The sequence below is a fragment of the Clarias gariepinus genome, chromosome 13, assembly GCF_024256425.1.
Source record: "Clarias gariepinus isolate MV-2021 ecotype Netherlands chromosome 13, CGAR_prim_01v2, whole genome shotgun sequence".
NCBI classification, from domain to species: Eukaryota; Metazoa; Chordata; class Actinopteri; order Siluriformes; family Clariidae; genus Clarias; species Clarias gariepinus.
Window position 1 is genome coordinate 1,525,659 of NC_071112.1, and position 18,142 is coordinate 1,543,800.

The 18,142-nt window shown below is 39.9% G+C and overlaps 1 protein-coding gene across 1 annotated transcript in view; it reads right to left on the minus strand.

Annotated features, from left to right (window-relative positions):
- Positions 1–10,537: 10,537 nt before the first annotated feature.
- babam2 (BRISC and BRCA1 A complex member 2) overlaps positions 10,538–18,142 on the minus strand; it is an 89,304-nt gene continuing 81,699 nt past the window's right edge. Inside the window, exons 9-12 of the mRNA XM_053509748.1 lie at positions 15,137–15,207; positions 14,921–15,003; positions 12,849–13,002; positions 10,538–11,010 (exon numbers count right to left, since the gene is read on the minus strand). Coding sequence (XP_053365723.1) covers positions 10,947–11,010; positions 12,849–13,002; positions 14,921–15,003; positions 15,137–15,207 — 372 coding nt within the window. The 3' untranslated portion in view covers positions 10,538–10,946. The remainder of the gene's footprint in view (positions 11,011–12,848; positions 13,003–14,920; positions 15,004–15,136; positions 15,208–18,142) is intronic.

The following is an 18,142-nucleotide window of genomic DNA, read 5'->3' on the forward strand; positions in this document are numbered from 1 at the left end:
ACTCAGAGTTGCTCTAAGAAGTTTCCGAAATTACTTTTAGTCTAAGACTCTCAGCTAGGACTATTTAAGCTAAGATAGGAGCTCTTAAAAAGAATTCTAAGAAACTTTGTCAATACAGGCCCTAAACAAAACAAAAAAAAATCCTAAATGGTTAGTAGTCCACCACTCAGGACTGAGTTACAGAACGAAAGGCCAATTTCATTCGAGCTAATTTGATCCACATTGCTTAGACATGCCTGCTGTTTCTGCACTTTGCAGTAGCGTCCTCTGTTGATCAGTACGGCTATAATAAATAGCTTAAATAGCTTGAAAGAGGAAGTAGTGTTAGAGTGCATCAAACCCTCAATCCTGAATTACTGTTCCATGAGTACTGTGCTCCTAGAAATGTGTCCAAAACATTTATGAAAAACAAGTGATGTCATGCATTGCTCGCACTTCATGAGTTGGCAGGGAAATGCCTGACGAGAGAAAAAAATAGTTTTTTATCTTTAAGCATTTTTTTATTATTAATAAATAATTGACTCCTAAAAAAAATCTTCTAGCTTTATTAAAAATCACGTTGACAGATGGCTTTAACGAGTTTTGAAAAACTCTTTTTTTTTAGTCTTAGTACTGAACAACAGTGTCTGTTCCAGGCATGTCCCTTGTGCACTGTAGAATCGAGCGCAAGAATAAAGCTCTTATAATATTTGGAACTAACACCATGAACATGGCACAGCGAGGTCTCCTGTAGCCTTTAATACATTTTTTTTTTCCTTGAGGACGAGGATCTCATCTGTTGGTAAATGACAGTGTGATTCAGTCACTGTTTTTTTGCCCAGATTCAGTGTGAACATCAGGGGGTCAAAAGATAAAAAAAAAAAAATCTATTTATGTCCTCTAATAGAAGATGAGCTCTGTTTATCCAGTGCAGGGTTTTAGTAGAACTGTAGTTTATTCTGCTATGGACAAGGTCTGTCTGTTTAATGCTTTAATTATTCTTATCTATAATTCGTAACGTCAACTATTAGTGTAAGCAGGACTGTTATATTTCAAAGGTCACAAATCCCCAAAATAACATGTAAGCTGAAATTCCATCTCTGATCCGACTCTGGCCTGCTTGTTTTTCCGTTCCGTTTCACTTCTTTTCCAGGCATCCTGTTTCAGTGTCTGTATCTTTAAATGAAATGCTTTGCAGAAGTGCATTTTCCTAACCAATCAGAAAACAGGGACTAAAATCGACTGGTCGCAAACGTCACCTTGTTTACTGAGCCATAGAACCTCCTGGTATATGAGGTCACATTATAGGATTTTTCATAATAGGTTTCCCTTAAATCTCACTCATACAATTATGATTTTTTTGTATGTGCCCATTAGCCATATTTTTCAACCACTTTGGTTGCTTCTGGTTTCTGAATGGTGCAACATCACAGTGCTCACCCCGTGTATATAATCTCCCAAATGTGGCCATTAACAGCTGAAAGTCTAGAGGGACAAAATTAGCTCTGCTCTCAGTGTGGGAGGGATGGCATACTCTACTGCTCTGGAAATCACTGTGACACTAGTCACACAGCTAGTGATGGGTGTCTGCGAGCTTATGTTATGTGGAAGAGGGCAGATAGCACTTTTTTTGTTTTTACACTACAGTGTACAGTAGCAACATGAGCAACAGTTGGATTCATGTATCTCCAAGCAAGTATGTGCTAGATGCTCCCTGTCGTATGATAAAGGAGATCATGGGGGTGGGGGGGTCTAATTAGGTTTCCCAGCCCCTAATAATAATATAACATTTATATTATTTTAATTTCATTTTGACGAACACCAATATTGGTATTATGCAGGAACATGAGTTTCATGCCGGATTTTTTATTTTAAAGAAAACATCAAATAGAGTTTGGTGCCTGTAAACCACAGATTTCAATACCGTACACCAGTTTTAATCCTGAGACTTGGGAAATGCTGAACTCCGTGCAACTCGATCTCAAACTGGCTTGCCAATAAAGAGTTGTTGATGTGTTCAGCTCGTCTCTGCTGTCCATTTTAGACTTCTTAAGAAATACTTTTCCTCCAATATACCATTTATTTGTTCATCTGAATGTAAAGACAGCAAGAAAATCTGAGAAAACGATTATCATTCAATCAATTATTATTGATCCATAAAACCGTCACTCAGGCTGCGTCCACATTTGTCACAATTCGCATTGATTTCGATTCGGATTTTTTGTTCGGCAGATCGGATTTGCATGTTACGGTTCCTGTTCATAATTAGATTAAATATTTTTGTGCGACTCTAATGTGGACGCGTCTGGACTCTAAAACAGCATGCACACTCACATCGATGCGTCTTTGCTCGCACCCTCTGGGTTAAAAAACGTCATATTTGTGCGAGCGCTCATTCATTTCAAACAATACTGCTTTTTGATTTTGCTCTGGAGGACGGTGAGCGGTTAGTCAGCTCTATTCGTTGAGAGCCAGAAGAAAGAAGAAAGCCAGACGCCTCGCTTTAGCTGCTCTGAAATCCCCACGCTGATGGTGCTGAATGACGTCAAAAGGTCAAATGAGTTCCGAATTCACCCGTTCTCATGCAAGTTGCCTGATCACATATGGGGGAGATATCCGATTTAGGACCATGTATGAAAGTGATTAAAATTTTATTTTGGAAAAAACACTAGATTGGTGCATTCACGCAGCCATGAAAATAAATCTGATCTGCGTCATATTTGTGTAAAAAGTCTGATTTAAGGCCGGTAATTTAAATGTAGCCTTCGTTCACAAAGGTGATGGGATTAGGTTATGCAGGTTAGTGGTTGGTTCCATCTTTAGCAAACTGCATCTATGTCAGCTATCACTTGCTTACGTTTGAATTTTTCTGTGCTTTTAACGCGTATGCAACAACATTAAACTCTCATGTAATTTTCGTCCCGCATACATCAGCCATCTGAACCAAAGCCGAAAAAAAACCTCTCAATGGCTCCAACCTGAACCATTCAATAGCTACTTCTTCTTCTTCTTTATTTCTTCCCACTGGTATGTGGATTATTAACGTTATGTACACTATGCAGCCAAAAACTGACTGAAAAATCAGAATGTAGCTCTAAGTAGATTAAACGACAGAATGCTAAAAAATGATGATAAAAAAATAGGACATATTATTATTATTATTATTATTATTATTATCATGATTATGATGATTATTATCATTATTGTCTTTAGGGGTGCTAAAACTAAATTCAGGTGCGAAAAGGGTCTAAAATCACCTATTGCTCTAGCCGGTGTGACTTTTTGTCCCATCATACACATACCTCTAGTCTCCAACCTCCTCCTACTCGTATCTGTTTTTGTCTCCATTAAAAACACAATCTGTTCATTCTGAATAATGGCTTCGAATTCGGTTACATGCCTACCACACAGACACGGGGAATAAAGATCTTACAGCAGTCACGGTGTGCCTCAGAGCTTAATTACAGGACTCATTAAGTTTTACTGATACTTCAATAAATGGTTGCGGGCTAAAATCTCATAATAAACCCAGGCTTGTAATTTCTGCCTTCCCTGTGGATAAACTTGCTATTTTTGTCTCTTAGATTACATGAAGCATGTCTGTTAGACATTAAAAAATTAATGGACAAATAGTTCCGCAGATCGGGAAGTGACTTCATAGGGTATATTATACTATTATATAACATACTAATGTACAAAAAAAGTCCGCTCAAGGATTGAAATTGCATTTTTCGAAGAAGTAAACATTTGGGAGACGGTAAACAGAAGCCCTGGACTCCCGATCCTGTGTGTGTGTCGCTGTCGCTCTGAATGCGTCACTCTACCCGACAGGTCTATCAGTAAGACATGCCATCAGAAGCCGGCTCTGACCTTGATGGTTTCCCAGTATGCACTGCTTAATTTACTTTGACAGACGGTGACGCCGGCAGGCAGCCACAAGAACGTTCCCGTGTCTATACATGAGAAATGAAATCATATGGATGGAGAGAGGAAGGAATAAAAAAAAGGTGTTAAACATTCAAAGCATTTGGTGAGACGTACTGTACATGAGATCAGGATTCTCAAAGTTGAAAAGTTGGCAACAGACGAATTAATTATTAGCTTCCCAAATAATGATGAAGTGCCAATTCTGTAGAAATTAAAACAAAAAAAACAAAACAAAAAACAAACCTTTACCGCAGGACTAAAGCACCTGAGGGCTATGCTCAACCAAAATCCATGACAGGTTTAAATCAAATGTTGATTACAGCCTACAGGAAGATGGGTGGGGAAAAAAATAATAAACATCAGCATTATCTGTCAAACCCTGACCAAAAAAAACAAAACAAAAAATCCCCAAACTGAATGAGGGGGAGAAGTCAGGTTTGTTTTTGATCTGCATATCAGGGATTTCTCCTGCTGTTTGATGCACGAGTTCAAACAGTGGAAGTTAGAAACATTCAAGAGGAAAAAACCCTTTCACGTTAATTAGAAAAATATGCACGACATCCCCGTGTCATTAAACGCCAAGAAGAAGAAAAAAAAAACTCCACAGTATTAATTCTCTCATTTTCACAGCATCACGCAGGCCAATTTTTTTCTTCCCGACTCACAGATCAAACGAGTCGCATTAAAAAAAAAAAGTCCACAAATACCCCTCCCTACCCCCCTCCCCCCTTTCCACACTTTCCCAAATTAGCTAAGCCTCTCAGCTCCATCATCCTAAACACGGTTCTCGTCTACGAGCCGAGTCTCGCCAAGTCTGATCCCCAACCCTCCGCTCGAGCACGCTGAAGAAGAAGAAGAAAAAAAAAAAGAAGAAAAAAAACCTCAGAATTTACATTACGCCCAAATTAGTAGGACAGAAAAGTTTCGTGATTCAATTCAAACCCAGGAAACGTGTCTTCAGTAACTTTGGTCCTCATTCTGTACGACCAATAACTGAGGTTTTGTTAAAAAAAAAAAAAAAAAAAAGAAAAAAGAAAGATGCCAGCTTGGGGAAGTCTGCAGGAGTGAACTAATGAAGCCGGCTGCTGTTCCTCCGATTCCGCCGCAGCCGCGCTGACGTATCCAGGCCCGGGCCACGTTCCCCGCTTCGCTCCAGTTATCTCCTGTATGTAGAGCTGCCCTCCTTATTTAGCATCTTCTGGGACAAAAGCAGATTTAAGATGGCAGTAAATTTAAGGATTCCTAATCAGTTCCCTTTTCCTCCAACTCTACATCAAGACGACATTTTTTTCCTTCCTTTAATGAGTTTGAAGTTGATGAATGCGGTGAAGCTCTCGGCGGGAGGCATAAAAAGTTTGTCACAGTTTTTTTTTTTTTTTTGCTCTGCTCTGTTTTGTTCCTCGCAGGCTGTTCGAGTTCATTTTTCATTTTTATTTATTTGAATCTCAGGAAAGCACGCTGCGCACAAGCCGTCGTTGAAAAGCAATGACGAGGAGGGGAGCAGAGAAAATCCGGAATACGAGCCAGAATCGGGACGCGTTACAATGAGGATCGTCGTGAAATGTTGAAGAACATCCCAGTGTAACAGGTAGAGCTACAGGGATGAGTTCCAGATTGAGGAGTGAAATGTAATCAGTGTGAAGCAATAAAATCTTTTTGTGTTTTAAGTCTTCGACTGAAGTCAAAAGAGAAAGCAGCTTAAACGCAGATATCTAATTATCTAGATATCGTCTTATTCTTCTCATTATTTTTCATCTTTTATGACACATCATATTACATTTGAGAAGATTGAAACGAATAAAGCGCTTTCCTTATTCACTCTTAATTTCCTTATTCACTCTTAATTGCTTTCTGACTTAAAGAAGAGTCAAAAAGAAAAAAATCATATGAGAGATATATGAGAGAGAGAGAGAGAAAACGGCCAACTACTAAGTCGAGAAGATTTGTATATTCTGCGTAACCCGATTCTGAATACACGTAACTTTCTCACCTAAAGTTTAACATCATTTTGCGACCCAAGTCGGTCATTCTGAATGTGTCGATTGTGTGAAACCCAGCATTTAAAGGTCCTTCCCGTGCCAGAATAAACCCGGGTTGAGGTACCGACCTTCCTGTGTAATTTATAAAAGAGCTCTGAGTAAATAAACATTTTGGTTTGCTCACACTGAGAAAAGCCTGGCTTGTGTTTCTCTGTGAAACACAATGATGATTATTATGAGAGTCTTTCTGAACCTGAGAGCTGAATCATTAACAGCTTGAAGAGGTTTCAGTATGAAGAAGACAAGATGTCTGCAAATTGCATCTGTACAAGGGAGAACCGGAGAGGAACGAAGCATCTGGATTTCTGAGAACATCTTTAAACATCAGCCTTGGGGTATCTGTGTTTCTGGGAGCTTGAAGATCTTTGACGCAAGTGATGGAGGCATTTATATGAAAGTTATTTTCACCTCCATACTGAGGAAATCTGGAAGTTGAGTCGCGTCAGCTGGACTATCTAACAAGGTACTGTATCTAACAACGAAGGATCTTCAGAGACGCACTTTGCACAGGGAATAATTCGCACCTCATCTGAAAACTTGGCTATCCGTCGTATTACACCCCAATCTTACACCAGCTAATCCGCCGGCTCGGTGTGATGATGCCACGGCAATTAATCAACCCAAGTATCGCGTAAATTTCCAAGCTCCTTATTTTCTTCGGCCTGCTGCCATCGAGAAGCTTTAAACAAGGCAGGATTAGCGGATTAATCGTATTAACAGATATGTTGGCAGGCAGGGTTTCGGTACCAAAAGTAGAGAGCATGAAGGGGTGTCTTCTGAAAACAAGCTCGAACCATGTACACCTCATTTTAGGGCCAGTAATCTGACACCCCACTCACAGATACTGTAGGTGCTTCAGTATGAGATCCATCCCACAGTAACCGCGTAATACAGCAAAACAGAGAGGGAGTGCGTTATCGCTGGATATAGAACGGCTGGGATGCGACTGTAGGCACGAAGAGGGAATGTCCTTTTATAGTCCTTTCCTTAAACACTATTTATCATCAACAGATTATGATTTGTGTCTTTATTCAACCAGTTATTTAGCTCCGCCCACATGCCTGACAGAGTGGATGGAGCTAGCGACCAACAGTTAGCAAGCGACAGTTAGTGTAGTTAACAGGGTTGAAAGTAGTTAAAAATTCTTACGAGCACAAAAGGTGAGGGGAATAAACCATGGAGGTGATGGACAGGCCTAAAAACGTATTCCACTTTAGAATATCAGCTCCGTTAACTTCCGGGGTTGAATCCCAACTAGTGTTAAATAGAAAGCTAGTGCACTATGTAGGGTGTACAATCCCTCGTTCCACACACCAAGTAGTGCCCTTGATCAGGAGTTAGAGAGGGATTTGGGATTCAGTCTTGTGTTAGTTAGCGCTAGTTAGCTTTGTAGCTAAACGTTAGCCTTGAATGGGAAGTTTGAATCATTTTGGTCACTCGGTTCTTTGAATCTCGTTCATCAAAATGAACAAATCTATTTTGAGTCATTTAGTTCATTTGATCAAAAATAAAATATGTGACATTTTATATGTTACATTTTTAATAAACAGACCCCCAATCACGGCTACATACACAGATTTTGTCTATAGTTTCAGTAATATAAATAATATAATGCAGCTAAGGACATATTACAATAAACAGAATGAGCAGCTCAACTTTAATATCCTCTAGTCCGAGTCGTTCGATCTTTTGAATCTACTCTACTGCATAGCGTCTATGAGAGCCATGTGACGAATGACGGTTCAGAGCGACTTAGAGGTGATAAGTTCAGAGACGGCGTGTTGTTTAAGACAACATAACGTTATCAGATGTGTGTTCTTACTGAAAGTGTTCTGTGCCTGGTTGGTTGTAGTTTGACCTACAGTTAGTGTAATAACCCACTGTAGAACACTACAGAGACGAAGAGTGATGCATATATTTAAACATCTGAATGCTGTTACTGTCTATTATCATCACTCTCACCAATCATATTGCTCGGTCGGAACTAAAAGTTGTACAATTAAACGTAATTGCAGTGACTTGACATTTCAGGTAAGAATAAAATAATAAATAAATAAATAAATAAATGAGTGCATGCAGCTCGGTTCTCACATAAGAACACATCTAAGCGTCCTGTCTCCACTTTTGGGAAATGAAAGCCAGGAGGCTAAACTGGGATCAGATTAAGAAAGGTTATTACATATGAGCACGGAAAGCAGAAACAGGCTAGAAGAGCCCTGCCTTTAATTTTTCTATTAGGAGACTTGATTCCATTTAAACGCCCCAGATACATTCACCCCGTAGTTCCCAATTAAACACGACAGTTCCTGCATTACCAACAATAAATATAGTTAAAAGGCTGAGCCTGGGGCGAACGCTGACTCCTGACGATGACCCTCATGCTTCACACACACACACACACACACACACTCGCTCTTGTTCTATGCTTCTCTCTACTCGCTCACCCCGGATGCTTTTTCTCCCACACAATCTCTCTCCTGTCTCTCTTTCTCACACACACACACACACACACACACACACACACACACACATTTTTGCACTAACGTTCACACGTTGCAGGAGCATTTATCAGTATTACTGCTGTCAAAACCTCTGAAACTGTCAAACAAGATCAGAAGCAGCGATGGTCAACATCGTGTGCAAATAATGTCATGCTGTAACTAATGCAAATGCCCTCGGTTCACAGATTAAACTAAAACACACACACACACCCTCAAACAAACACATACACAATGCTTTATTTATTTATTTATTTATTTATTTATTTATTAAATGCTGCACTACTGAGCGAAGCAATTCTCTTAATTCATGTTGGATTTTGAACATTTAATTTCACCTTTTATGTCCTTTTTTTATCTTCGTCTCCTTATTCATTTTTGTTTTTTTCTTTCTTGAGTTAACGTGTAAATTATAAACAAAATGATGCCTATGATTTAATCCAACCTCGTATTTATGGTCTTGCCTGATACTTTTTATCTCCCCAAGTACACACAAAAAATAAAATAATAAATAAATAATGTGAAAGCTTACATGTGACCATGTAAGATGAAACAAGGACTTTTAAATGGTTTAAACTGGACAAACTGGAATTTTATGATTTAAAAAGTGACGTACTGGGGTGAATGTAAAATTGTATACAGTATTAAAGCTCCAGAATGTAGAAGTTTAGGGTATTGCGTTAGAGAACGTTGTGCACTAGTCAGACATTTTGGTTCATGTTAAGTGAAACTAGCTTGTTTGTATTGACTCGGGGTCGAGGTCAGGGTCAGTGTGGACCCCAGAGCACTGGGAGTGAAGCAGAAGCACACTAAGGATTTAGAGTATACAATGCATTTATAAATAATAATAATAATAATAATAATAATAATAATAAATCAATTATTTGACATGTGTACTATACAGCATAATGAATTCTTTTTATATATATATATTTTTTGCATATTCCAGTTAGGAAGCTGGGGTCAGAGCACAGGATCGGCCAGGATAGAGCGCGATAGCGTTAAGGTCCTTGCTCAAGGGCTCAAAGGTGGTAACTTCCCAGTGCTGGGACTTGAACTGTCGACCTTCCGATCAGTAACCCAGTAACCCACAGGCTTAACCGTTTGAGCCACCACTGCGCTATCCATTTACGTTTCCACTCAGGTTTCACGTTCTCATGCGTCAACATGGATTACTCCTGAGTTCACCGGTTTCCTCCAACCTGACAAAATCATTCCGGTAGGTGGATCGATTACGAACCTGCCCCCAGGTGTGAGCGAGCGTGTGAATGGGAATGTTCTCTGCACTCACCGTGACCCTGACTGAGATAAAGCCAACAGTGCAGATGGATGAATTGGGAAACCCAGAGGGAACCAAACAGACACAGAACCGAGCCGAGCTCCGGAGCGGAGATCAGAGCGGAGCGGAGATCAAAAGAAGATCAAACCTTCTGAATTGACAGCAAACATGACTGACAGGTCAGGGGACACGCCCTCAGTGCTTAAGGTGTGGATGTTGGTGGTCCATCACTTATATTTTTGTTTTAAAAGAATGTAAGAGAGAGAAACTGGGTTTTCCTCAGGACATGTATTTCACTCAGAGTCGTCCCTTTGTAGTAAATATTACAAAAAGAATATTGACTTTAGATCTCGCATCTTGGGATATTTTAATCACAATGAAAAAAAAATGAGTCAGAGAACCCTGCGGATTCTGCAGCCCTTGAGCAAACAGAGTCGAGTAGCTCAACCTAATTACTCACCATTACATGTTCCACTATGAAAAGGAAGCGGAGAAGAGCGTGCCATGGGAGCCATGCTGGACTGGAAACACCGTGGCTTCATTCACACTGCTGATATTGGCGCTTTTGTACAGACTCGACTGGAGATGATGGTGGCGTGATGAGTTGGTGGGTAAAGCGCTCATCACCTCATTACAGAAAATTGCCCGCTGTAATTTAGGATTCAGGAACATGGAGCTGTTAGGACCTGGCACAGGGCAGGCCATAGCATTCAGAAAAAAAAGGGAAAAGAAAAAAAGACTAAGAACTGTTTTTTTTATTTTGTTAGATTGGATTCACACTCATTTAAAATAAAAATTCGTTCTTGGCAATCAAATCAAGAAAAGAAATTTATTCTGGCTTATTTATGTCAAGACAAAATACATGGAACAAAGATAAACAAAAAAAAACCATATAAAATAAGACATTATTGGGTCACATGGTACACGGTTGATATACAGTATGGCGTCGTCTTTAGAGTTCACCTAAACCAATGTGTTTACTAAACAAGTCCGGTTTAGACGGTGTGGTTTAGCTCCAGTGCAGAACAGTAAACATTTCATGTTGTCTGTTCATGGTGGCATCTTGTTCCAGCGTGTTTCTGGGTAAAGCTTGGCGGACATAAAGGACGGACCGTGGCGTGTTGTGTGTTATCCGATTTCAAGGCCGTCACTCCGGCTTGGATGTTGGTTTTGATTTCTGATCTCAGACCGGCACTGGTTCGCCGCTCTGCTGTTTCTTCATGTTTACAGCTTTCCGTTGGCAAACGCTCCCTCCTGAAACTGAGGGATAAAGCTCTTGAAGTACGCCCTAGAGGAAGACAGGGCAAGAGGGAGGGTGTGTGTGTGTGTGTGTGTGTGTGTGGATATACACAGGTACACACAAAGAGAAAGACAGGGGGGGAGAGAGAAATATAAAAGAAATTCTGTTAGACTGCTTTCAACACAAAAACATACTGTACACACACACACACACACACACACACACACCGCTCAATTACATACATTTTCTTTTGTGTGATGTCGTATACAGTAGTTGTGTTTCTAGATCTCTCATTTTGTGTTGCTTCCATTAGTGTTTCAATTTATAGTCAGACTTAAAAAAATCAGATAATATACAACAAAATAAAATATATTGAATTATATTATAAAATTCTCAAATCTGATTGGTCGGATGGTGTTTTTTTTTTCTAGAATGTTACATTTTCCAGTTCGGATGTCAAGCAGGTTTGTATAAGTTACTGTTTGTATAGTAACAGTTTATTCACGTGATTTTGATGCTCAACATAATCTAGGTATAAAATAAGAAATAAGAGTATAAAAAATATATCGTCATTGAACAGACATTTTGTTTTAAGATCTATGGAAGGAGTCTCCAGGACAAGCGCTTTTCACCAGCTGGAATAGACACTGCTTTCTTCGTGACAAATCCATCCATCCATCCATCCATCCATCCATCCATCCATCCATCCATCCATCCATCCATTTTCTATACATCCCATCCTAATCACAGGGCACAACCACACACACTTTTTTTTTGAATACCAATAAAAATCACTACTATAAATAATGTCCTATTAAATTGGCAAAGAAATAATTAAAAATAATAATTAAGAAGCTCCTGGTGACGGACCCATAAAAAGGATAAAAAGTACCATGTGTTGTTAACTAACAGAAAGAAATCCTAATCTCAAACTTGCTGCTGTATAAGGGGAATAAAACACTTGTTATTGGATTTTTATTCTGTATAAGATGAATAAGAGAAATACACTTGTGCTGGTCGGAAAATACGCGACATTAGCGAGGTTACAGTAACTCCAGCCGTCTCCCATCGCTGATTATTTTCCTAAAACGCCACGCCACCTGGATGGATTCACTGCTCGTGTGCGACGATAATCACGTGGAAATCACGAGAGTTACAAGTTAGTGTTAGTAGTTACAATGTAACTGGATTGTGATTAACCACATTCCATCTTTAATATCTTTAATATAAACAGGTTTAACATATTACATAATAATTTAATATATTGTATAAAGTCAATAAAAGGTATTGTTACTGAATGGGTGTTCTAACGCGGTGTGATCACGTAAAATACCGCATGCTAAAGGTCTCCTGAGGTCCTGTGAGTTAATGCTGAGATAGACAGCAATACCACACACATAGAGAGAGAGAGAGATAGAGAGAGAGAGCATGATAAGATATGGACTTTCTATTATGGAAACCAGCAGGCAAACATAGGGAACGTTTTATCATCAGCGTTTATCGCGTTACTTAGCGTTAAGGGTGTGGCTATGCACACAGGCCAAAGGTGAGAGCAATCTGCTTTTACCACACATACCTGTGGTGTACAGAAACTCCTGATATGAGAAGCAGAATAAAGAACAGTCAGTGAGCAGAACTTTGGGGAGTCGTGTAATAGTCTGGACTTGAGATTCTTTTCATATTTTATATTTTTCCCTTCAAACTGCACTGCCAAAGTTCTTGACCTGAAATGAAGTCTTACTTAAACAGGAGATGAAATTCAGAGCTCGATTCCAGGGAACAGACGCAGTACGCAGTAACCCCTTGATGTCGCAAATAATAATAATAATAATAATAATAATAATAGAATAAAAAATAACGAGGTGTTTAAGAGGTGACAGACGTACTTGGCTCTCTTGGCCATCTCGTTGCCGTCCCAGCGCGGACTGTACGGGTAGGTCTTCTGCACCTGAGAGTAGAGCTGCCCGCTGCTGCTGAAGTGGTAGATGGACTGAAAGGTCAGAGTCGGCTGGTCTCGTGGGAAATACAGAGGCAGGTCCACTGCAGAGAGACAACACCGCGAAGAGACGTTTCAGAGTGGCCCATGATCTACAGTATTTACTGACCGTTTACAAATGCAAGGAGATATCGTCTATATCTGAGAATCAAATGGAGATTTAGAATCTCTACCACCTCCGTTTAAATCCTGGAATATACTGTATATGTGCTATCAGAGAACAACAAAAAGAAACCCTCCACAGATGTGATTCAGTACATTCAGGTGGTCAGCTGACCTCATTCTATTCCCCCTTTAACGTTACTGAGTCTAGACCTGAGTAACTGATCAACCCCAGATCATAACACTGTCTCCAGAGGCCTGTACAGTGGACACTATGCATGATGGGAGCATCGCTTCATGTCCTTCCCTTCTCACCCTGACACGCCCATCACTCTGGAATAGGGACTCAATCAGGACTCATCAGGTCACATGACTTTTTTTCCATCACTCCAGAGTCGAGTCTTTATGTTCTCTAGCTCTCAAACTGAAACCTTTTTTTCTTTCTGATGAGTCTCACTTCTTCTTCTTTTCCTTTCAGTTATTGCCAGTCAGGCGTCACCTCAACGAATCATCTCCCTTCATCTAACCCTGTCTTCAGCATCCTCTTCTCTCACACTAACTAACTTCATGTCCTCTCTCACTGCATCCATAAATCTCCTCTTCGGTCTTCCTCTAGACCTCCTGCCTGGTAGCTACAACCTCAGCTTCCTTCTACTTTAATTTCTAAAAGTCACAGACAATTTTGTTTTTCTTTTTATAAAAAATCTTTAACCATTTAAGTGATTTCCATTCATGATTTTTTTTGTTTTTCTGAATTAAGTTATTAAGTTAACACTATTCTTCCAATATTCCAATAATTCATTCCAATTCCATAAGTTGATTTCTTTACCTGATGGTTTCTTTCTTTCCTTAGGCCAAGAAATAGACTTTACTACTGCTTAAACTACTGTACATAATGATGCATTGTGTGTGGCGAGCTTCAGTTTATCCGAGTGAGAGATCTGATCTGAGTTCTCATCACACTGATCATGTTGAATTGCTCTCACTTTCAGTATTAATCATTTCCGATGATTTTTTTTTTCCAGACCTCGCCAGTGCACGCCTATCCTTCCAAGGTTTAAAAATGTGTTGGAGGGTTCGTTACCAAATTCCAGGAATTTTCTTAGTAAGTTTTTTTAGTAAACATACTTGATTTGTTTTCTTTGCTCGATACAGTGTAATTCTGTCTGATAACAAACATAAAAATACAAGAGCAAATCTGTTTTTTGGTCCTTTTTTTTTAAATTACTAGCGAGTATGGTGTGCGTCAGGAATAAATAAGGTCAAGGATGTTCGTTGTCACTGACGCTACACACGGCGGTTCGACTGACACGACAGACCGTCGACCACAGACCTTTTCCTGTAGCCCTCTTGCAGACGTGCGATTACCTCATTTACAACTTTACACTGCAATGACTATCTCATGCTCAGAAACGCTCGCTGTGAGACACACAAGAAAGTGCTGAGAGCCACGAGATTGTGACCTTCAACACTTCTGAAAATTATCTCCAGAAAACAACTGTAGGGAAAATGTCCTGGACTTCGAAGCTCCTGAACCTGAAGGCTGAGCTCAGAGTCATTTGTCGGTCTTTATACATGTATATAAACCCAAAAGCTGAGTAAATAAAGACTCGGACCTTGAAGCTCCTCTTGATGTTGCTACCATAACTGAGAAATCATTCTATTTACAATAAGGACTGTTATGCAACATGAAAAACACTTATACAGATTATTTGGGAATTTGGATTATCATCCAATACCGTGCTTTACGTCTAAAGAGCTACATGAACGACCCATGACTACAATCAGGACTGTCACTTATAGGAGAATGTGCAGACTTTCTGGGTGTGTACAGTATGTAACTGTGTATGTCTCGCTCACCGTGCACCAGGAAGCAGAAATCTTTCCACATGAGCAAAAGCGTGAGCTTGGTGAAGCCCACGGCATCGTACTCGACGACCCCCCTGCACAGGAAGGACAGGCAGAGACGAGCTATTTACCCCCAGCAGCAAAATAACATTCATTAAAAACTGCGAAATCCACGAAGCATCAAATTACACACGAAGGCGGAAAAGAAGGAAGGAATGAAGAACTCACATTCCAAAATGGCTAAGAAATGCAGCGATGTACTCTCTCCTCTTGTGATAGCCCTGGATGACGTACTGCACCTGAGATAAAGTGGGGGAAAAAAAGAGAAGTGGGAGGAAATTTAGGGGCTGAAGATGGACATGGATGCTGAGTGTGTCCCGCGATAGCGCTGGGGTGGACAGGACACATTACTGTAGCTCGCTGATTAACATGTTCTCATTCCTTTATATTGAATTAAATTAAACTAAATTATGTAGAAATAAGAACAAATGCTTTACTGTGACAGGCTGCAAAAAAAATCGCCCAAACATACAATTTAAAATCTGGTTGTTTATGTAACAGCCTCAGCAGCGACCTCATTTCCCCTCTCGTCTGTTCCAACATTCAGCATCAGCAGTTACTAATCACCACCTGATCATCTGTCATCATCTGCACCTGTTTCTCACTGGGTCAGGACTTAAGTTAGATGTTTATTTTAATGCTTGAATGATTCATAGGTCACTGTGTGGCTTAACAAACACAAGACATTCCTCTGAAACTGATCAGGTACAGGGACTGGAGTGGACATGATGAGAGACAAACATGTCCTTCAGGAAGCCTGGAGAACTATTCCTCAAGACTACATTAGACAATACAGGGTGTCCCAAAAAACTTTGACACTGTTTCGTAGTCTAACAACAAAGCCAATTCTCGCTCAAATTATCTCAAATTTTAATGAGATGGTTAAATACGAACTTTTTTTAAAGTTATGCAACAGAAACTCGAAGATGAGGAGCTGAAAAGCGTCTTGTCTTCATTGATGAGGCCATAAAGTCAACAAGCATAATGTTCACAGTTGGAGGGAAGAAATTCAGTGCGCTACAGTTGTTTACATGAGGGACTCGCCGAAAGCTGAAGCTGGACGAGCGACTTGACGTGTGACAGGTGGCGCGCATATTAAAAATTTGTGAAGCTTTGTGAAATCAATTATAAAATCTACATTCATGTGATAGAAATCTGTCAGTAAATGTTTTCGACATGAATCCTATTTCATTTGGTTTGCCACGGACATAAAGTTACTCAGATATTCATATTTCAAATGATGTTAAATTTTTTTCAAGAATGTCAGGCTCTTTGGAAGCAAATTTTGAAAAAAATCTGGGGAGATCAAGACTTTTGCACAGTACTGTATATATTATACTAAGTTATATAACAAAGGTTTTGGTATAAACAAATAAGCTCCTACTCGACACCTGAGTCATTAAGCGCTGTTCCCGTGTGATTCAGTATCTGGTTAGGCGTCTGTCTAAATTACGGGTTACCGACTGGATTGTGATCTGGATATGGATCGGGGAAAGTCTTTCAGCGGCGCACTTAGAGCGAAAGCGTAGCAACTTCAAGCTTTTTCGGGCACGAATCAGCTCGTCTTCTGCAGTCGGTCCTCTGTTATTACCATTTACACGTGTTTAGGCAGAAAGGGAAGAGCTTTCACTGACTTTTATTGAATTCTTTTATTTCTTTTATTTCCTTAACCATCTCTGGACGGATTAGAAAACTGATGACGTTTAGAAGTGAAACAGAGTGTTTAAGACGAGCGGACAAAGCAGGACGTGTTTATTCTCCAGTCAATAGTGGAGAAACATCAGGAATATCAAAACCAACGTCTGAATTACTGATCAATTCTGACCTTTATTTATTTATATTTTTAAACGCTGACTTACACACTCCTAAACCGACCTGGTACAGCGCGTCTCTTAGTGTGTTCATGCTCAGTGTACAAAGGACGCCGTATTCTGCCACATCTTCGCTCTACGTTCTTTTTACCCTTTTGACGTAGCTTTTAACCCTCCTATTATCTTTGGGGTCAATTTGATGCCATTCAATGTTTAAAGTCTTAAAATAAATGAAAGAATTTTTTTTTTCCCTTCATATTCAATGACTTTTATACATAAACTTGGGTAACAAATTTAATTATGATCATTTTTGGAGGTTGAAATTGCTGAGGCCAAATTAACCCTAGGATAAAATATGTTAGTGAATTTGAAGGTAACAGGAGGGTTAAACCTTTAACTTTCCTTCGGCACAGCAGCCGCCTCCTCCGTGCTTACGTTTTTTGTTATACGCAGCTTCCGCTTGTGTTACAGTGTCTCACTATCACACTATTGAAATCCTTCTTCACGGTCATCTTTCATCTTTCCTAGGACAAGTGTTGGACCGACGTAAAAGCCGCACTAACTGTGATAGACCAGACCTGAGGCTGCGTTTACAAAAGAAATCGGACCTGTATCTGATAAAAGGATCAGATTTTATGTGATTTGTGATGTTCACACTATCCTGGGGAGAAAAAAAAAACACATCTATGTCACAAAAAAAGGGGCAAACAAACAAAGAAAAAACATACAAACAGAGATAGATAGATATATAGAGATTTGGGTCACTTGTGCTTGCAGGGTCGACACGGCCTTATTTACACTCAAGCAATCAGAAGTAACTCACCATTCAGTCATGTTTGCAGATTTTCTGTAGTGAAGGACTTTATTATAACTTAACATTCACTTATAAAATTAACCTGATTAACACTGATGTTGCCTCCTGCACCGCACTACAGAGACAAGACTGAAACCTGGGATCGAGCTTAAAGTCGTATAAGTTATTATCACCTACAGTAATGTGACCCTGCGAGTGAGTCTGAGTCACGGAAATAATAATCAGCAAACACTCAATTTACTGTTTTTAATTCCGTGATGACAAAAGAAACCTGCCAAACTAATCTCTGTGTCTTTAATTTCAGGGAAAAGAAACGTACGCGGGATTTCGAAGACGATCCTGGATGACGCCGGCGAGAGGCACGTTCGTACTGAAGTCATTTCGACACCGCCGGTTTGGCTAATGAGTTCCGCTCGCCGACACGCGGGCTGCAGAAAGCAGGATCGAGGGCGCGCGGCCTGCTAACGCGCCGTGATGATAACTCGCTCTGCTTATTATGACACACCATTAGCGCTTGGAACACATTAGCACTTTTTCCGCATTAGCACA